Source organism: Opisthocomus hoazin, chromosome 5 (genome assembly GCF_030867145.1).
Source record: "Opisthocomus hoazin isolate bOpiHoa1 chromosome 5, bOpiHoa1.hap1, whole genome shotgun sequence".
Taxonomy (NCBI): Eukaryota; Metazoa; Chordata; class Aves; order Opisthocomiformes; family Opisthocomidae; genus Opisthocomus; species Opisthocomus hoazin.
Window position 1 is genome coordinate 42,355,219 of NC_134418.1, and position 22,103 is coordinate 42,377,321.

The 22,103-nt window shown below is 44.7% G+C and overlaps 1 protein-coding gene across 2 annotated transcripts in view; it reads right to left on the minus strand.

The window, feature by feature from the left end:
- MAML3 (mastermind like transcriptional coactivator 3) overlaps nucleotides 1-22,103 on the minus strand; it is a 248,799-nt gene that overhangs the window by 84,700 nt on the left and 141,996 nt on the right. For both annotated transcript variants that reach the window (XM_075420994.1, XM_075420993.1), the window contains exon 2: nucleotides 4,905-6,395. In XM_075420994.1, the coding sequence (XP_075277109.1) occupies nucleotides 4,905-6,395 (1,491 nt within the window). The remainder of the gene's footprint in view (nucleotides 1-4,904; nucleotides 6,396-22,103) is intronic.

A 22,103-nucleotide genomic window follows, 5' to 3' on the forward strand; every position in this document is an offset into this window, starting at 1 on the left:
CCAACAAAATGGGCAGATGATGGCGGGAATGGTAAGAAGGCCAAGCTACTGTTTACAAATTGCCTGGCAAGATGGTTAGAATCCACCTAAGCACATTTCGATTACCCATCTGTCCTCAAGAGTCTATGGGAGATTGACTTCTGGGGAGCAAATTTCAGCATTTGTAAAGGCAGACACTGCATCTGAACTCCAGGGCAAACCTTTTGTGGAAAACGGTGCCTACGAGTCAAACACAGCAGGGACGGGCATTCACTATGTCTCTGTAGGCTGTTCAGTAAGAGATTCTCACAGGCTCAGTCATTATTTCCATTCCAGCTTGTCTCCCCTAAAATCTGGTAAGACACTTGTGTTTCTGCCACACTTCCACGCAGTGAATACAAATCTGTAGACTTTCTTCTTTACTTTCAGGTAGACTTTTGAAAAAGGCCAAATCCCAGAACATCAACAATCTCTTTCTCACTATCCCAAAGATAACCTTCAAAAAACGTATAAAATCTCTTTTACAATCCAGTGAGAAACGCACCTTTTCACTTAGACAGGACAGTTGCGTTAGGAAATGTTCTCTGGACACAGATCTCCCTTTATCCTTCACATGCAAAACCAGACTGAGCAGATGATGCATCTTGAATTTTTAAGATTAAAACAAAAGACAGAAAAGAGAACTTGAAGATATTCTTCCAGTATGGTGTGATTTCTCCTTTTCATTCACATCCCTCCTATTTCAAACAACATAACTAGTGGTTTCAATCAGAACTATAATTGCAGCATCCTCCCAGTCCCATGCAGGCAAAGAGATGCAGTCTAGTTTTATTTTTCTTACACCCATGGAGAATTGTTTTGTTTCGACCTCTCATTACGCTCCCTCACTCACTTGGCTCCAAACATCAAATTCTGTCTCAATCATTCAGCATCTATTCCGTTGGTTACCATTATGCATACATATTGAACAGCTGGAACCAAGAAAAGGCACAATTAATGATTCTGAAATTTTCCAAAGAAAATGTTTTCCCTTTTCCCCAATTTGAAATTACTTTTTGGGTTAAAGGAAAAAAAAGGAAAGGAAATAAGTGCCTCCCATAAGACCTTGCATACACCTCAAAAACTAAATGGAACATTTTAGGTTAAAAAAAGTTCTAATTTTTGAGAGAGGAGGTGGGTTTAGGCTTGCTTGCTTTTACTTCTTAAATCTCATAAAAAGACTAAACAAAGCCTCTGTTGCATCTTGGTGTGAAACCAATTTCTTTTATTATCACATGGGAACCAGAACAGCAGAGGACCTCTGCCCCTCGAATACCCAACAAGTTACCAGCCCCAGTGAAAATCTGTGCTTGCTGTTTCAGCCTATAGTAGCAGATAAGCAAGAACGAAAGAACCACCCAGGAAAAGCAAGAAGCTAAAGGGCCTGCCACTTACTCACAAACTAACCACTGGTTTTAGGGCAGATCAGGGTACGTGGGGCAAGGCAAAAAAGCAGGGATTTCTAAGTACAAGCCTGGCCAAATGGAGTGCAGTCAGGCACGAGGGAACACTAGTAGCAGGACAGAGCCTTGCTGAAGGTAGATGGGTCAGGATCCGACCATGGTTGTTGCTGAATGGGTCAGGATCCAAACGTGGTTTTAACAATCAACTCCACAAGAAGCAGTCTGAATTACCTTCAGGCTAACCCTGCAAAAATCCCCAACTCAAAAATCCAAATCAGTATCTGCTTTGTGGAAAAACAGACAAATACCCCATCCAGGGCTCCTCTAAAGACAACAAGCTGTGGTACATTATAGAGGACATCATGGTTCAGGGCGTACGGGTCGATCAGCAACAGCGCAACGGGGCTACAATCACAGCACCAGTACCAGTCCTGGATCTGCACAGCCAAACAAAGGACTGACACCTCTGACAGGAAGAGTTTCAACACCGACAGTACAGAAAGCCTTTAGAGAAATCCCGCCTCTGTTGGATACTAGTTTTGCTAGCTAGGCTGCTAATTCAGCACTTGGCCTGCCCAACCACCCACACGGACACTGAGCTGCACAACTTCCTCTCTCGCTGCTCACCTCTCCTTACAAGAGTACGCAGGGATGCTCAGCAAACCCAGGACGCTAGGCAAGAGCACCAGCACCAACACGTTTGTAGGACAGTCACGGGCAGCTGACCTCCACAGAGCATCTGCAAAGTCCCAGCTGGACTGAAAAAGTGGTGTGTCACTCTAAAGTGCACTCAACGACTGAAGTAACAAGCGCATGTAAAAATTCTGCTTGTTAGCAACAGAAGTACCATAGACCCAAATGGACACAGGTTTAATTAGTGTACGTATGCACACAACTAGCCATACCTGACTTTTACAGCAGTACACAGAAAATAATACCAGGTGTTTTTTGTACATGCCCAATGTTCCCTAAATCATCTTTTGGTTCTCAAATATGCCCTTGTAATAGTCACCTGACAGAAATATATAGTCAGTGCTAATCATGAGATGCAATAGCTAGAATTTTTATTTCCCCTTAAGTGACATTTGTTAAATTTTTACGATTATTTAGCATGCATACACACTCTTTCACAATTCTGTATCAAAAAACAGAACTACAATGAAAGTAGAAACTATAAACTGACCGAAAGATACATTCACTTTTCATTCAGAAACGTGCTTCAAACTGAAGAGTGCAATCTCCTCATTTTCCATATATGATCCAGCAAGTCTGACTGTCCGCAACGAGCAGCAAGTAGTAGAATCAGATAACGTGCACCAGTCTGGATTTAACTCAACAATATTAACGTATCGTTCTTACCACCTTTGCAAAAAAACCCCTCGTTTCCACCAAGCACATCTCGCAATAATAAGCTCTCCAATTTTCCACAGAAAAATGCTTTTCAGAGAAGCAGGAACAGAAGGAATGAAGAAATACATTACAGTTAGAAATCTATTATTTCAACCTTTCTCACCAAACAAAATCCCTTCAGTGTAGGCAAGTGAGCTTCACAAGTAGCTAAGGGACCTTTTGACATCTACCCACAAGCGAGCAGTCCCTCATCCTCACTGGGTCAATAAATGTGAATTGCACATATTCTATAACAAACTATGGCTTTGCCTTAAGTTTCTTCTTTATAAGATACAGAAATGACTGAATATCTGCACTTGTTTTTGGAAGAATGACTAGTTTTATCCAAATATCTAGTTTTTCCTTCATTAAAAAAAGGGAACTGAGTGAGATTAGATATATGAAATCTTGGTTTCCTGTTGACCCTGAAGAACTGCAGTGAGATACTAACATGAATTTCTCAACTTATGAAATAGAGGAGATGACATTAACTCTTTCACACAGGCAGTTCGTCCTCTCAACTGTCTGGTGGGTCTTCAAGTTCAACACATTTAACAAAAACAAAGAAGAGAAACGACAAAGCATGAGACAGCCTGACCAAACATCTTCTGCCTCTCAGTTACAACCTGATAGCTCAGATTACAGCCTGAGTTTTACGTTATTATTGCAGTATTTCTCTAGATAAGTCTTCACAAAAAGAAGAGGCTTTAGACCAGCTATTTCTAATGCAATAGGCAAGCAGAATCAAAATAGAGATACGAACCTTTGAGCTGTCACCATACCAAAAAGCAGCAGGCAGATGGACATTTCTTCTTGTTTTGAAATTAATTTTAAATAATATGATGGGCTCTGACCTGGTAAAGCTCCTGCTCCTCTTATTGGTAGATCCCCAAACTCCACATGCTGAAGAAATTAGAAATTTTGCTGTATTTCTACATGCATTACAGTGTGAGTCACAGTTAAACCATGCTCAGAAGGAAGTACTCCTTGTAGGTGGTGTGGAAACGGCTAATTTGGTAAAATCTGTTACGCTAAATCTATCAACCAACAATTCTATCCGCGTACTATTGTATCAGAGTTCCTGACATGTTTTGGTGGCACACAACTTCTGTAGGCATCGCCTACTTTGTGAAGCAATTATTAACTTAAATTCTTTTTAAAATTCTTAAGACAACATTCAGAAAACTTGTTCTCAAGCCTTTCCATGACACCAGTGTGCAGATCTTTACAGGAGCTGCGTGCCTAAGAACTCCCAGCTGACCTAGGAGGCGACAGGGCATCACTATAACCATGATTCAAATCGGTTATTCATTCATTCCAAGGCATTCCCCAATCCTGGCAGCTGCCGCTCCAGAGGTTAGCACGGGATACACGTGAGACAGTGATGCCAAGTCACTCAAGCCAACATAGCTTTAGCCTCTTGCTGAAAGACTGTACAGATTCATAGACATAAAATACTTGAGGTTGCAAAAGACTGCTTGAAAGTCTCATAATAAACCATCTCATTTCACGCACAGTTCAAGCACCGCTAAAAGCATTCAGTTGTGCTTACTTCTTCCAGTGGAAACCAAAGACGCTCAGCACCCAAAACATCCTTCCTTTGCTCCTGGAGCCAAAATGCCAAATATGCTCTTTAAAGCTAGCGCAATTGCTGTCCCAAGAAGGGGCCAATCACTCCGTCTTTTTGTTACAATGCTAACTACACTGTGGAAACAAAGCCATGCAGTGGTCTGCGACCCAAAGGCCTCAAGTCTTACATTAGGAAAAACAGGAAACAAATCCCCGAAGAATAAGTGACTTCCGACCCAAAAACTTCCCAGACTGGCCCTAAGCACCCATCAGTAGAAGCACAGGGAAAGAGCACTAGTTGAGAAAAACAGCCACTTCACAACATTTTTAAAGCATAACGCGACATTTCAGTCATTTCTTTCAACCAAACTCCAATACCACATGAAAACTCCAAGAAGCGCCTGCAATGGCATTCAACACTTTCCAGGAGAAAGAGTAGCAGGGAGGAGGAGACCATACAGAGAGTAACTGAGCCTTTGTATCAGCTTCTTTTTGGCTGCCCATGTATCGCGCGCTTGCACTTACCTGACCAAGGGAAGGAAGCGTTGCGTACGCCATGGGCTGACTCATCATTCCTTTCTGCTTCATGATGAGCATGCGCTTCTGTTCCTCGCTCAGGTGCGCCATCTGAGCTTGCATCTGCGGCTGCTGGGACTGCTGCTGCTGGATGTAGGGCATCATGGGGTTCTTGCTGGGATTTGCCATTGGTGGGGTCATCCTCTGACTCAGCTCAGCACTGAAGTGGGTCAGAGGTTTGGTGTTGCCGTAAGAAAGCATATTGGGCTGTTTGCTTAAGGAGTTTGTGCCCAGGTTATTTGGCTGCTGACTGATCAGATTCATGTGATTTTGAGGGAGGTAGTTATTAACTGTGGTCTTCTGTGGATTGTTTGCCATGGGAGGCACTATCGGGTTTTGGTTGTTAAAGGCTTGGGAATACATCATTGGACTATTTGGTTTGTCTGCACTGAAGGGTCCTCCGTATGGACTAGACGGAGTGCCCACAGGCGACCAGCTTGAGGCTTGATTTGGGTGCTGCTGCTGCTGCTTCTGCTGCATGAGCTTAGCTCTTTGCTGCTGCTGGGCTGCCATTTGCTTGAGCTGTTCCGCAGGAGACAAGTCAGCGCTCGTCATGCTCACAGGCCCCGGCCCCGATCCTGCCACAGTTGCCGCTGCGGGATTCAGAAGATAGCCATTTCCAGACCGTGTCTGCCCCTGGCCTGGTGTGTGGGCCTGGCCGGGAGTTTGAGGTGACTGCACGACACAGTTCGCTGGTGAGCCCGCAGGCACCGGGGCTGGCGGGGCACTGGATGCAGAAGCTATGCTAGAGGCTGTGGAGCCGCTTGAAAATGGAGGACCAGAAGAAGAAGGCCTCACCTGGGGAGACCCTAATGGGACATGAGCAAATGGAGAATGAGATGGATCGCTTTTCACGCTTGCACTCTCTTGCGTCTCTGTGGCAGGCTTGGGAAATTCTGGCTCCTTCTTCTCTTCAAAATCTTCGTTGAACAAATCTTGTATATCATCTTCTGGAACAGTGTTCGCTAGTTCGTCTATTAGCTCCTGCCACTCTTGATCGTTCAGGTTAATGTCTGAGAAGAGCTTGTTCTGATTTGAAAGAGATGTTTCAGAAGTGTCTATGCAGCTGGGGTCATCCAAAGGCTCTTGCTTTAGCTCCTTGTTCTGCAGGATGTTAAAACTATCGTCTAGCTCATTGCAACCATTAACAGGGAGCTTTATCTCAGAAAGCCCACCGTTTTTACCCAAGTCTTCTAGACCACTACCATGAGTTCCACTGTTCTGCAGGGGCAGGGGAGCTTTCATGTCAAGCTGGTGAAGAGGAGAAACAGCGGGCAAAGGCAAATTATTGGGCAAGCTGTTGATCGCCTCGATGCCTGGTACATCCTTCCGTATCCGCTTGCTGGTTGGAGAAAAGCTCCCATCACAAACTCCATTCTGCTGTTCTCCATTGAGAGGTGAACGCGCACCTTCCAGCTTCCTTTTGACTGTCTCTTGAAGCTTAAAAAAAAACAAGAGAAAAAAAATTAACCAGTTGCAGAGACAAAAAAAGTGCTGACGAGCCTTGTGAAAGATACTCCTCATCAAGCCTACTAGTGCCAGTAAGTTTTAAAACATGTAGGAACTTTCTTTGATTTCATTCTTTCACCTTGATCAATTTGAGAAGACAGTCAAAAACAAACAAAACCCCCCCAAAAACCCCAAACCTGCCCCTAATTAGGAGACCAGAATTGTAAAATAAATGTGTGCTCTCCAAGCTACCAGAATTTTACAGAGCAAGTTGACTAATTCAACTTCTTAGTGCTTAATACAGTGATGAGACTTAAACAGTGCCTAACACAGTGAGAAGTCTTAAACTAGACAAAAAAAATGGAATCACTAAAATTTACTATTTACTCTGAAAATATTTTTGTTGGAAGTTTCTAGAAGCTTCTTGAAAAAGTACCTGCAATACAACTGATTGACTACTTGTATTGAAACATGTGTTGTTGACACTAAAATTTTTTGAGAAAATTCATTAACAGTTTCATTTGATTAGTCCTCTGTTCTTGGCTACAAAACATATTGAGAATCAGTTTTAAGTGAAGAAAAAAATATATCCACCCTAAAAAATAGAAGGCACTTTGCATGAAGTTAAGTCAAATAATGAAAAAAAGGAAATAACCTGCGTGCTAGGAGCTAACATGAAAGATAAATAACAGAAATTATAACAAGACAAATCCAGGTTAAAAGAAGCATAGCAAAACACTGTAACAACCTATAGTCCTCTCCTATCACACCAAACGTGAAGTCCTCCACTTATGTACCAGGCTAAAAAAAGCATCCCTCTTCAGCTAAGGCAAAAAACAATAGTGGGGAGGGGAGGAAGCAAAGAGGTCACAGCTCTAGCGAACGCCTTCAGGACACACTTACATCCTTGATACTAGAACAATAGAAGACAAAATACTGAAAGATTTTATCAATTTTTAAAGTATTTTTACTGGTATGAAAATCCCAGACATGCAGCTCCCACCCCTTCCCTAACCTAAGAGGTCCTCAACCTTCTTTCTTCCCATAATCCAGATCCCATTTATTTCTCCATCCCAGAGGGCTAGCTCCCCTTTCATCCCGTGTCTAAGACAGGCAAGCAAATCCATATCTCATCCCCGATTCAGAGGGAGCGGTTCTGAGAAGGCTGCGCCCTCCTCTCGCCCTTCAGGCCTGTGTTGACCTCTTCCGCGTGCAATGCAGAAGGACACGGCCAACGCACTCGTCGCTGCAGTCTCAGCCGAACACACACGGGACATGAAGCTGCGTGCTGGTCCTCTACAGAGATGCGACCTTCATAGCAAAGCAGAAAGGCAACTCTACGAGTCCTTAAGAAGACCGTCAACTCTTTGATTAGTACTGGAGCTTTTTTATGTGGGAAAATGATTAACACGTGGCTAAGAGTCACCAGTGGGTGCCTGTTGGCACACATGCCCAAGACTTTGCTGCCTCTTCCCCCTGCACAAAGCCAGCGTGTGCCAAGCCTCGCACAGGCCAATATTCCTTCTCTGCTTGGCTTCTGCGGTGCTGCACAGAGAGCTGCTGCTCTGCAACCACAGCCTCTGCCACGCGGACCACCGCTCAGCTGGGATCCTCCTCTGGTGCAAGAAGCCTGCCCCGCTCCACACGACCTGTCTTTCCCCTGAGTCTCTCCCCGTCCCTGGTTTCTGGAAGTCAAGAAGCAGCAAGGCCAGCACTTTGCATCGAGAAGTTCCTCTCCCTGTACTGCTTGCTGCAATGGGGAACTCACCTGCAGCAAGGAGGGGGTCAGGAAGGTTGTGAGCATGTTTTGTCCCCATCACCGGGCTCCCACTCCTCACCCCTTGCCTGACCGCAACAGCTCTTGCCGCCTTGAGCTCCGCAGATGCCTGGGCATGAGTCCTGCACACGGCGGCAGACGGAGGTGGGAGCAGAGAGGCATCAACGCTCTCTTGATTAGAGCCCTGCACAGTCCTGTTAACTGGCCATGGTCTGCAGAAGCACCCTGGGCTGCAGTGCACAGAGCCCCACTGCAGAGCCATCACCTTTTCATCTCTCCATGCCACGGCAGCAGCAAGCTCTAGCTAGAGGCGCTTGTCCAGGGTGGTAATTGTCTCATTTGTGCCAGTTAACAGCGACGTGGAAGGTAAGTCAACACCCAAGACTGGTGTGAAGGAGAAAAATCAGATCCCACAAGGAGGCTTATGATACGGCTCTCGCCTCCACTGCTTCCCTTCCCTAAAAACCTGCGTTAAACTGAACACCACCGCATGGCATTACAGCTCCCTGCTGCTTTTTAACCGGCGTAACTGGCGTCTGCAGAAGAGTACACCTGAGCCACTGAGCTTGTTTTACTGATCTTTATGTAACCCTGGTCCCGACCCCGGACACGAGGGAAGGACGATACGGATGTGGTAATGGCACCGCTTCACAAGTACAGCAGCACAGTCACTTCCAAGTTTCCTTTCTTCAGAGCAAGAAAAGAAAAGCACAATCTGGCCTCAAGTGCAGGTGATCAGTAACACAGTTGATATAACGGCTTAAAATAGCGTATTTAAATATTGCCCCTAATGGGCCACTCACACAATTTACAGCTGAAATCACTCATTTCACCTCCTAAGCCACCTCACTACAAAGTCACGATCCCTCTTCCATATCAGAAAAACAGCACCAAAGGGTGAGCGACTCAAGACCAGGTTCAATAGGCACACACACGCAAAAACAGGGTTTGAAGAAGAAATGTCCAAAACTCACGACGGCCCTTTGCCCCAAGTTCATATCGGCCAAATGCTGGGCTAAAGTAGGAACAGTGATACCAAAGGACCTGGTGACAGGCTTCTAGTCATGAAGAAAAGTTCATATAAGGAAAACATGGGAAAAAACTTAATTTGTCTTAACAACAAGTCAGGGATTAGTGAGAGTGTTTATCTCCTGAGAAATAGAAGAGAACTGACTCCATATATTTCACAACAGTTTGAAGGTATCCCTTACAGAATATTGGTAAGAGTGATACACTTTTACATCGTTTCACACTCTCCGTTTTCACATCATTTACTAATTTATCTTAAATCCATCACCTTATTTGTACATGAATGTTTACCAAAAGAATCAAAACTATCTAGGGACAAATAACCAGCCCTAAAAATATCAGCTCCTAAAGATTTCATCATGCACTGAAACTTGGATGTCCTCCTGTACAAATATACAGTGACTTTAGTGAAAGTAAAAGCAGGCCCAGTATATAAATATTAATAATGGTGTTTATCATGCATTACAACCAAAAGCAGCTTTAACGTGGAAACTATTTTCCATCAAATACCAAACGTGCAGAAATTGTGCCTTGTTGCAAATGAAAACAAAATGAAGCATATTCTAAGTTTGTGTCTCCACATTATTCTCCTTCAGAGGTTTTAGGACATGGGGGGTTAACAGGCACTAGGAAAAACCTAATCTTTTTATTTGCTTTGTTTGCTTATCGAACAAATAGACAAAAACATAACATGAAATGTTTATTTGAAGGCAACATGCTGGATACAACCTTTGCAGGTGGGGAAGAACCTCGGCTCCGGCATCTTGGAGGGGTTGGGAGCCATAACAACAGATGTATCTCTTGTTTTGGAGGTACAACACAGAAATATTGTCACCAAATTATTTCAGTGCAAGCCTTCATTTCCTTATCTTTATTTCATTTGCAACCACTATGTCAACTATCGGATGGCTTGAATATCATACACTGACCCTATACTGGCAGAGTTCACCACCACCAGGACTCCTCAGTATCTTAGACTAAAATTCCAGCACTTCCTTTTACCTCTGTAAAAACAACGTCTTAAGTAAAATATTCTCCTGTAAAGTGTCTTCCCTCTTCTTGTAAGAAGTAGTATATAGCCTGTGCATGTGATTTACAGTAGGCATCATAAGGATATTAGCAGCAGCTTAGAGATTTATGTCCAGGAGCAGAAAACTCTTGATGCATAAAATCAAAATAAAAGGAAAATACTGAAATGAATCAAAAATATTAAAATAAAATAAAACCCTTGCCAGTTTCAGAGACCTTTAGCTTTACTCACACAAGGCATTTGGCTGATGGACCTGCATTTCACAGCAGGTTTCTACCCCAAAGCAGCAGAGAGTGAAGCAGGACTCACTATTCTTTATGTGCCTTTGGAGAAACTCTAGTTGCAGAGGAAGAAAAGGTCAAACTTTGGCGGGTTGACTTTTTAAATAACTCTTGATCGTGGGAGAGGCGGGGGGAGGACAGAGACTGTGCATGCAAACATGCAGACACACGCGGACCTGAACGGTCTAATCCAACACGTCCCGAAATTTCGGGCAGAGTTGCTCGGGCATGCCACGACAGACCCGATGCGTAAACAAGAGAGCATTGAGGCTGTCGGCAGGGCTTTCATCTGCAGGGAGAAGCTGCTCCCCTTCATCCCACCAGCAGCAATTCATTTTTCAAAAGAAATGAGACTGAGGTGCTGTTGTTATAGCAACAGCCGAGCCACTCGCCAGCCCATCCTCCACCGTTGGTGGGCGGCTGGTTCCAGTCACCCACAGGGAGTGACCAGGGCTGTGGCAGTGGCTTAGTCCTTTCATTGCTCTTTTTTTTCTTAAAAAAAAAAAAAAAAAAAGGAGGAGGAGAGTGGGGGGTGGAAAAAGCTGAAAGGCTGAATTCTCTTTCTGCCTGTAAAGGCTGAGCACAGTTCGCAGGGTCTCAATCAGGGCCGCTTCCACTCAGTGGCCAGATGATCGGTGAGCCCACAGACCAGGAGGCTGGGGTCACTTTCACAGATGCTTCCATGCAGCAGCTATGCAGTGGACATGTTGCCACTGACTCCTCTCTTGTTAAGGCAGCCACAGCCACTTCAACATGAGGCAAGCGCAACAACTGAGAGGTCCGGCGTGCTCGATCCCCAGCCGTGCTGGGATGTGCCTTGCTCTGTAGGTATCTTTGCTCTCTGTGGTAAAGCAGAGAAACCAGTCAAAGCCCAAAGTCCATCTTCCTCGGAGAAGATGCACGTTTACACAAAACAAGGGTTATCATGGCCTCCACACTGCTCTTCTATGACTTTTCCTGTTAAAAATGAAAATTTATCTTTTCCATTCCTGGCCCATCAGCCATCTATGTTCAAATGTGCCTCAGCTCCCTTCCAGGGCAACAACTCTGTTCTGGCCCTTCCTGCAGGGCTTGTACTCTCCCTCCCATCAGTCCGTCTGGCTTAGCAACTCTTCCTCCAGGTGTTCCTGAGCTCGCCCCACTTTTCTTCTCACTTCCACTCTTTGAACTTCTCCAGATAGATTTTGACCCCGTGCCTCTGATGGGGAGCGCTCACCATGACCTCTGCCAAACGCCACCCCAATTTAGCCATCTCCAGCCTGCACTCTGATGAATGAGTGAAGTTCTCTCCTCAACTTCTTGTGCTGCACTCAACTCCTATCAACAACTTGGCAAATGTCCCAGGGGTTGCTGTGAAGCGACACTGAGCAATTTGATTTGATGTGACAGCTCTCCTAAGTAAAGACGTCATGGTCATAACCACCTCATCTGAAATCAATAAGGAATAATCACTATTGCCATCTGCATGTCAGCAATTCAGCTTCAACATTTGAAAGCATTCCTTGTTTCTTGCACATCCTTCCTTGCTGTACCACTTCTGAGACTGCCATTAAAAAGTCAACAGCACAAAGTCATTAAAATTTTGCCATTAAAAAGTGAAAGTACAACACATCTTGTGACCAGTGTCCGGAGTTCCATCAGCTCCACAGTGGACTCTTGACGGCACTTGCTGGAGGTGTCACAGAGAGATGGTGGGGAGCGCAGGACAGCCTTCCAAAAGCCGAGTTGGAGCGGAACTCCGACAAGTGGCCAGACAAAGTGGAGGTGGGTTACATACCACTGCTTCCAACAAATGGAAGTATTTCATGCTTCAAACCATTCCCCTGCTACTTGAATTTCCTCACGCTGCTGAAAGCACTGCGCCGACGCCTGCTAACTCACGGGATGAAGCCTGACGTAGCAAATTGATTTTGGACCACAACTGCTCATTTAAAGCACATGCTGTGCTCTTCCATGCTGGGCCTGCCTGCTCAGCTCTTGTTGGCCAGGGCAAGGTTTCAACTGCGCAGGAAATTCACATTGTGAAATCTGTTTCAAGTTGGTAAAGCCTCGATTTGCCAACCTAGCCTGTAACCTGTTCAGCTCTGCAGGCTCCCAGAGTAACCTCTGGCTCACGAAGGAGGTCAAACCTTTGCCTGTTTCCCAAGCTGCTAAGGGTTGCTGGGGACTCTGTCATCACCCTTGTTTTTGCAATCATCAGAAGAACAAACTGACCCCCATTAACGATAAGAAGGCAAAGACGCTCCGGGCACCAGTTAAACCTGAAAGAGCAAACAGTGAGGAAATGCTTCCTCGCATTTTAGCCGGGCGGGTTGGACACGAAGGGTTGCCCTCTCAAGCAGCAGAGTACCGGCTGTCTGGATGCAAAGCAGGCAGTGTTGGGCCCTCGCCAGAGCTGTCAGACTCCCAGCCACCACCGAGAACTGGATCACGCTGGGAGGCCAAGCGGAGGACCAGGAAGAAAGATAACAAAAAAAAGGCATTGGGTGAGAGCAAAATGGCGACAGCAGCAGCAAAGTCAAACCAGGCAAATGCGGTGACTCTACCTGCCCTCAGTTAGCCTGGTAAGGATGCCGATGTGTGCTAAAAGAGCTCAAGAAAAGCAAGAACCAACACGAGCTTCCACCAGAGCTTTGAGAGTGGGATGAGTAAGAGAAGGGAAGGAGACATGTTTCTGCAGAGACAGAGAGAGATAGCTACACAGCCATGGCTTGACTCTGCTTGATCACATGTATTTTCATCGCAGAGCGAAGAAGTTCTGTATTTCCGTTGTTCTGTATTTCCGTTGCTCTGGTTGTGTGATAACAGGACTTCCAGCTCTGAATTAATTTCATCAAAATCAAAAAGATAAGCACATATATCTTTACTGATGTTTATTAAAGTCTTTTAAACCACCCCACTGCATTGCTGCCAGAAAGATGATTTTCTGCTGTAGAAATGAACACGTCTGTGCGGAATGCCTAGCTAGCGAAGGATAGAGGAGTGAAGAAATCTGTACAAAAATTAGTGGAGAAATACATACAAGAAATACCAACTATGCTGCTCAAATTGTATGTGTCTAGAACAGGCTGCGCAAAAAAACTGTGATCATTCCGAAACACAAGTGCATGTATCATATATCAATTCCAGTTTTCTTTTAAAATATTTTTCTCTCACAATTTCTGTCTCCCCCTCTGCACAACTCCAACTTACATTTGAATGCAGAGACACTGAATGACATGCTTCTGAGGAGATTTGGCATGCAGGGTGCCTGGGTAAGCTGTTGAGTAAAACACAGGCAACGGGTGCAATTAATTTTCTCAATACAAAACTATTGGCAAGTTTAACTGGACTTTAGAACAGAAATTATTTCATGGATGAAATGTTATCATTGTCAAAAGCCTTCCTGTCCAAGTGTACGATCTACACGGCTTCCTCCTCTTCAGGTCCACCCAATTTAATCCCACTTTAGCCCAACAGAGTACTGGCAAAGCAGTAACCTCATCGCTTAGGGAGTGCCAGCACTCCGCTGTTTGTGCAAAAGTCTTAATGAAGGTACTAAGAGCCTGAGAGCTTTACTACTTAGCTGGCAGTGCCTACTCCTGTCTCTCACATGGAAAAGCTGAGTTAGACTCTCCCTGCAACTGTCCTCGCAGACGGCAGGAGCTACGTTTTCAAAGCGCGTTATGAGGATTTAGTCAGGCAGCCTCTAATTGACTTGTCTGGGAGTTGTGCTGGTAAACCTTCACCCTTTGAAAACATTCCCAATCTCCTTTGTATCTGGACAGACGAGAAGCTAATGATAAAAAGCAGACACTGCAGATCATTAAAGCTGTACCTCCTGAACAACTCCTGCAAATCAGGGTAGAAAAGAAACACAGGAACCTCTTGTGTTTAAAACTAAGAAACAGCAAAACAACACATCCAGTGCTGTTGCACATGCACCATATCTACTCATTAGCTCTTTTAACTGATATGCGACACTAGAAACAGTCTCCTGGGGAAAATCTTGCCCCAATTCATCCTTGGATGGGCACAAGTCATAGCAAGCTAGTGAAGTGCACTGGTGGCACCCTGCCTGCCTGGTGAGGGGGCATTTGGGACAGGAGAGCGTTCTCGTGCTCTGCAAAGGAGCAGCAGCTCTTTGACACAGCCTCTACTTTCCTTCATCGTTCAGACACTGGTAGGATATGAGCTCTGTTCACAACTTCAGAACCGACAGACTAAAATCTTGTCAAACTGCTGTAAGGAAAAAGCCCTTCCTACACTTAGAGCAAGAACTCCAAAGAAGGAGCTGCAGGAGACAAGGGATGATGGAGGCATGACAGTACTCCCCCCCCGATCACACTGTTGGTTTCCATGGACTATGAGCTTCTATTCAACCTCTTCTATTCCCAAAGCCTGTCTAGTGTATGATCTCTAGAAGATGGATAGCAAGCTGTCAGAAGGCTGAACTCAGAAACCATATGGTTGTCTCCCATTCATTTCACCGGCGTTAACTCCCAACAAACACCACCTCATGTAAACACGACTACTTATTCTGCTGTTGCATGAAGTAGCATCTTCCAGTTCCTCAAAGCAACGTAGGGTAAGTAATTTCAGGGATTCTTCCACACAGCTAAGTTCAAGTTCATGCTTTTTGAAGCAAAGTGTTTGATACAATCAGAAAAGGAAAGAAATGTGTGCCAGTCTATATACTGTACCTGCTCAAGTCCACACATCGTAGTCGCTCTCTTGGGGTAACATCATCATAAATGAAACTTCCATTTGAAAATATTTAAGATCAGAATTAACAGATTTCCACAACACATAAAAAAGGAAGAATCTTTTGAATCAACAACAGGACAAGTTAAACTATGCTGCACACAAAATGGTGAATTGATCCCAGAGCTTGTCTCCATAAGCCTGCCTCCTCTTCCCCAGCTGTCCCTTGTGCCTGACTGTGAAGCTTGCCTGAGGATGTCGGTGACCTGAAGATTTCTGTGCAAGGATAAATACTTTTAAAGGAGTGTAGGTTGTCTAAGTACAGGTTAAACAATTAACAGTGCAACAGGCCTTGCAAAGGAGACCCAAGCACGGGGAGAAGGGGGAGGGAAATAAATCTTTTGCATGCTAATGAATTAATACTCATATTTTTCAAAGTCCTAATTCTCATTACGCTCCTGGGCCATGTCTTTTGGGGAAAGGAAAAAAAATAAACACATGACAGATGAGTTTGTAAGTAGAATAGTGCTAGGCTATAGACCACAAAAAAAAAAAAAAAAAATCAGACAACTAACTGAAAATTCTAAAATAGAAAAGATAGCGTAAACATCCAAAATGGATCTGGCTTTTTCCTTCATCCAAACAGTTCCCTGATCAGCACAATCAGCTTGATCCATCTCTATGAAAGAAGAGCAATGCTAGAACTGCTTGTTTGCCTTGCCTTTGCATATCTATTTAAAAGAACGTGTGTGGCAGCAGTTTTGTAAGACTCTTGTACAAAACCCGTAGCTCAGTCGTGAGAGGTGCTGAAGCCCTCAGCTCCCGTTAAGTTCACTGGGAGTTAGGGGTCCATTGATAAGATTACTACTTCTGCACCAAAATTTCTTGAGAGTCTTGTTTCACCAAGTCTGGTGGAATAACTCTTCTTTACATTCCTTTTTTGCTTTTAATATAAGTTATAGCCAGCACTGAAAAAAATACTGCAGGATCCTTGAAGATCTGTGAAGACTAAAGGAGTCAACAGACTGTATGGGATGCCCCAGACATGTTCTGAATTGTTCTGGGCACAGTTTGAGAGCTATTTGCCATGGGCTAAAGGCCAGACAGCACTGAATAGCAGTTCTGCCCTAAATGTGGCCAAGCAAACCATACAAACTTTACTTCTTTGTTGCCTCAGTACCTTCACCTCAAGCTGACCTTGGGTCCCACAAAGGTGTGCAACAACAACTAATGGAAAAGTACATGTCTAGTCTCCCAGGTCCCAGCGATTATCAGAATCACAGAGCCCCGAAGCTGGACCTGCTGTGCAGGGTGAACTGCAAATGTACTATTTGAGTCTACTGATGGAAGTAAGGAAGAAGAAAAGAGACATTAAGCAAATCAAGTCTCTGATTCAGCAAAATATTTAAGCATGTGATTTGAGTACCCTAAGCAACCTAAAATACAAAGAGTGATTTATGCAGTAAACAACTTCATCAGACCGAGCCCTTTGCTCAGGTCTTGCCTTCCTTATTTCATCTACAGCAGCTGTCTGCACCCCAGGATAAACCTCCTCCTCTCTCCCATCACTAGTCTGAATGTACACACACAGCATAGTGGATTTGCATATGCGCACTGGCTTTGTGCTTCTCCAAAGGTCAGATTCTAAAAATGACGTGCTCTGTTGTGATCTGGTGAATCTCTCCACTCCCTGCACGTACCCGGAGCACCTAGGAAAGACACAAGCTGTGGGAAACCTGCCCAAGCAATTCATACTGTTTGCTCATGGCTTTCACACCCTTCCCGTGGGCAGCCTGGACTGCTTCTGCCAGTGTCCCCAGCACCTTCCGCAACAGTGTGAATGCACGTTTGCTTGTCACATGGTAACGATGCCCAAAGGGGTACAGATGCCAGTGCTGGGGAATGGGCTGCGAGGCACCCAGAAAAGATGGTTGCCAAGAGCAAATGCCAGCAGTACTTACAAAATCACCTGGCCTAGAGCTCTCCTTCTGTTCGTGTCCGAGTGGCATCAAGAAAAAAGGTGCCCGTGCTCAGCCCAAATGAACTACACTGATAGGCGGGGAAGGGCCCACCTCAGCAGTAACCAGAGTCTTGTGAATGGACATCCCACGCTTGCCTGCTCTGCCCTCCTTCTCAAGCTCTTAAACAACATTTGCAGATACCTTATCACCAGAGTATCTTATCATTGAATGCTTTCAAAAAATGTTAGCAACTGTTACAGGGAAACCACATCTCTACTTCCTTAAGCCATCTATGTATGAAGGTGCTCAGTTCTACTCAGAGCTTGTCTACAGCAATACAGTGTCCCAGAGTGCAGCAGCTGCAGTCTGTCTGCAGGCAAACTCACCAAGTTGCTAGCTGTTGGGGGGCTGAACTCATTGTAGCAACGGCAGGAAAACTTTGACAAAATCCCAAAGGTGTGTAAGGCTTCGTGATGTATCCACACAAACTGAAAAGTTGACCAGAAGAAAGGTGGTCAGCGCTCTGCTAAACACGTCAAGATTCCCAGATCGTTGTGGTCACGTACCACAATAGTATCAGGCACTTCTATCTATTTGTGTATTTTGAAAACAACCCTCCAAGGAAAGGAACTGCAACTCATAATGCTGCATATGTCTGTACATGCCCACTGTGCACGACAGTTTTTTTTTTACTTTTTCCTCCTGCTGGCAAAAAGAATTCCCTGCATTTTCCACGCGCATGCATACATGCACATGTAGTTGCTGCCCATGATACTCACATGGGTTGTCATCTCAGCAATCTATGCATACTAAGCATATATTAGCAGCTAATCCAAATTCAATTTAGATTTCAAGTCTCGTTCATTACTGAGAGTTTGTGCCTTTAACAGTGTCAAATAAACACAAGAAGACAAAAACGCAGTTGCTATTGTTAGATGCTGTAGGTAAGACTGAGTCACTGAGCACACTACAGTTCTTTCCTAAGCCCCTTGGAGGTATGAAGCACAAGGCATTATAGTTTGCTGTTAGAGAAGCCATAGAAAAGCACCATAAGCCAGCTGTGCTTTCATATAATAAGCTCCCCCTAATATTATTTTCCTTCTTAAAAGACTTCTTATTCCCACTTTTTTTTCCTGTTCTAGGAGTGATGAGCCACCTAGTACTAACCCACCTTGAATTTGTTAGTCTGGAGATAAAGTACTCTTGGGCTGCTACCAGAATTCTGTGGATTTTGGTCTCAGAGGAAAACAGAGGTGAGCTGAATCTAAAGAAAAAAACCTATTTATGTGTCAAAAAATTGCCACAAACCATCACTTAGCACTTAAATGGTGTCTGTCATTCAGATGCAAACGTATTAAATCTCTGAATTTCACTTAAGAAAACAGAGCAGGAAGCCTGCCTAAAGCAGTATATGAAGTAAGTGGCAGGGTTAGAATTGGACTCAAATCTCCCAAATCCTGTGCCCAGCCAATGGGAATACAAAATACCTTATATCTTCTCAGATCAATATGTGCTTTTGGTTCTCTTTCTTTTCTTATTCAGGAAAAAGAAAGGGAGGCAAAAGAAGCTACGAACAGGACAGAAAGAGCCTGGGAACTCCTGTAGGCACCATAAGAAAGTTGCAGGCAAAACCAAGTTGAGTCATTGCGGTCTTAAAGATGAAATTCATATCCCCTATACCAGGCTGAGACAGGAATGAGATAAATAATGCCCTAGAAGCGTCTTTTTCTTTTCACTGACTTTAAAGGGAGCCTTGGTAACTAGCTCAAAGAGAGGCATCCACAGTCAGATGCCTGCATCTGGACCCTCCCCAAGCCACCAACATTATTTGCCCAGTCACAATTAGGGCACTAATTACATGCTACTGCTGTTGACATCTGTGTTTAATACAGATTTCTGTCTGCACGGGTTGGGCCTTTCCCGCAGCCTCATTTCCAGAGTTTTATCCCACTAAACTCTAAGAAAAAAGCTTGAAATCTTCACAGTTTGGTCTATAATTATGATATTGCATTTGCTCTTGGAAAGAGTCTTACTTTCTTGTAGCGCCAAGGGAAAGAAGGTTATGCATCTCCAAGTTCTTGCTTAGTAACTTTTATGCCTAATCACTTCTGGATTATTTGAAACAGGCAAGGATGAGAGGAGAGGTAGCAGGAGGGGCTGTGAGTTTAAATTCCAGATAAACAGTAGTGTTATAACCATGATGGTCTAAGCAAAGTCTGTAGAGAGAAAAAAAAAAGTACTTTTAATTAGACGCACAGATAGCAAGGAAATATAGACAAGCTTTGGGGTAAGCAAGCACTTCTTCCTTCTTAAATACAACAGTTGTAGTAACCTTAGTAACAACTTTAACAATGAGCAAGCATGCTTAAGAAATGATGGAAAATCATGTAGATATCAGGCATATAGGATTGCGTGCAAATCTGCTGTGTGATAAAGCTTCCTACAGTAGGAAAGTTTGTTTTTAAAGGAAATTACATGGGCAGCAGGTTGAGGTTTTTCCTAGGGCTATTTACAATACTCTTATTTTTCCCCCTTTCTTCTAAGCTTTTCAAAACTGTCAAATGAAAACAAAAGCCTGGCAATTAGCATATTTCAGAATTACATTAAGGGCCCAGCTTTAAAATGCACAGCTGCCCGAGACTGACTTTTTTCAATGCCAGGTGGAAGACACGAGGCCAAAAACCAACACTGAATATTGTGGGTGCTGGTGACTGCAGGATTTGCAGGAGACTGTGCTCTCAGTATGTCTGGGGACTTAAGTCACTACTATTTTTTTTTTTCTTCCCCAAAACCAAAGCTGTCTGGTATTGCCAAACTCCAAATTCAGACCCACAATAATCGTATTAGCAGCATTCGACACTGCAGACACAGAGGATTTTCCTGACTCATCAGTAAAGTAGTGGCAGCCTTCTCCCCTCCCTGCTAATGAGAAAGGACTGCAACGCCTGAAACTAGAGCAGATATTTTTCCCCTCAAGTGTTCCCTTTGTCTCTGTACAGCAGCATAAGCTACCTGAGGATATTCTCTCTGTACAGGGCCTGGAAATGTTACCAGGCAGCTGAGGTACCAAACGGGCCCTGGGCGAAAGTCTCCCCGAGGAGCTGTGGGGGGAACGCAGCAGGGCACAGTGTCCTCCCTGGGAACGCCACCCCTCCAACGCAGCCACTGCCCAGCAGAGGTTCAAACCACAGGGATTCAGACTAAACCACAGGGCTGTACAGATTCGCCTCTTGGTCCCAGCACAGCAGGGCTGCAGACACTGTGCGCTCTGGCATTGCCGGCTTACGCTCCCAACGTCTCTTCGCAAAGGCAGGCAGGAGTCCCTGGAGATAAAGCTGCTGCCCTGCAAAGGGCTGAGAGCTGCAACTGGTCCCTGCCTCCTCCGCTTTCCCATAGCTCTGCCGGACCCCTGAAGCTCTCATCTGGGTGGCAGCAGCCATCGAAGGAGGCTGTGACAAACAAGTGGCAAGCTAGCAAGGGTAGCAGCACTCTATGCGGTGATGGAAGGCTTCAGGGAGCTGGGGATGAAATGTGCATCAGGCAGGTGGGGAACATTTGCTCCCTCCTTGCATGGTCCCATCTTTTTTCTTCTCCTGTCACCGTTTCCCATATTTTCACAGTTCAGGTCTCACAGCCTCACACATAAGTTATTTGGCTGCAGAAGGCAAAATGGCTGTAGAGCATTAGCCTTCTTTCTGACAGTTACAAGGCCTCTTCTTGCTCCCGCCCTCAGTGCATATTCACATTCTGCGATAAGCCTCTCCCCATCTATCTGACTGCTTTCTTCCCAGCTCTGCCCGTGCTTACAGGTATTGGAAAAAGCCATGAGAAAAACTGACCTCATTAGCAGTTACCTCAAAAAGTCAGCTGGAGCTGGGTGTCCATCTCCTCCAGCAATTCTCAAACTCACATACAAAACATGAAAGGGAACGATGCCTAGGGTTGCTGCTCCAAGAATTCCAGTTACTGCCGATGAGAGGCATTTGCATAACTTGCACCCATCTGCAGTGCAAGCAAGATGCTTCTGCTGCAACTGTTTCTTGGCTTTCCTCATTTTCACCCCACCCTGCAAGAACAAGAAGAAACCTTCCTCATGTATGCAGGGGGCTGCAAAAGCAAGCTACTTACAGATGGGCTCAGCAAGTGGTTCTTACACCTGTGATGGCTGGAAGATGGGAAGGTATGCCAGGGAAGGCTGACTCTGTGCCCACTCTGTTTCTTACACTGCTTACTGACTTCTGCTGCGGAGAGGACGCTGGGCTAAATGCCCCTTTGAGATGACCCAGTACAATTGTTCGTATACCCACAGTGCCTGCAGAAGAAAAGCTACTTAGAAGCTTTTTACTGAAATAAAACAAACAGAACCCTCCCTCTACCAGTTTTCATGTGTTCTAGTTTGGAAGCACTTTGATGATAATAGATGTTTTGATAAAGCTGCAGCTATACAATGCGAAGTGGTACAAACTCATTTCCAATGACCCCTAAATAAAGAGGAGTTGGTGCAGGAATAACAACCTGAAGCACTTGCTTAACTGCTTTTTGAACATGCACTGAATGCCAGACTGCGGTCACCCTCCCAACAGATAAACAAGCGACCATACTTTCTCCTCCCCCCCTGGTCACCCCCCCACACTCCTCCCAAAACTCCCAGCTCCAACATATCTGTGACCCACCTGTCTGCTTTTGGGTTCCTAAAGACTATGACTACAGCTCAGTATCTAAAAGGAAGAACTGTGATAACCATCACACGAAATATGAGGAGGCGTAAGTAAGCAATTTTAGCTGTTAGTTTTTCTAGAGGATCCCAACATTCTTTTTAAGGAGAACTCTTCTTACTAATATCCAGGGCATGCAATATAAATAAAAGATACTATTTCATACACAGAGTAGTATCACAGTGAAAGGCCATGGAAAGTGAAAGGCACCAGTAGGAGCAGC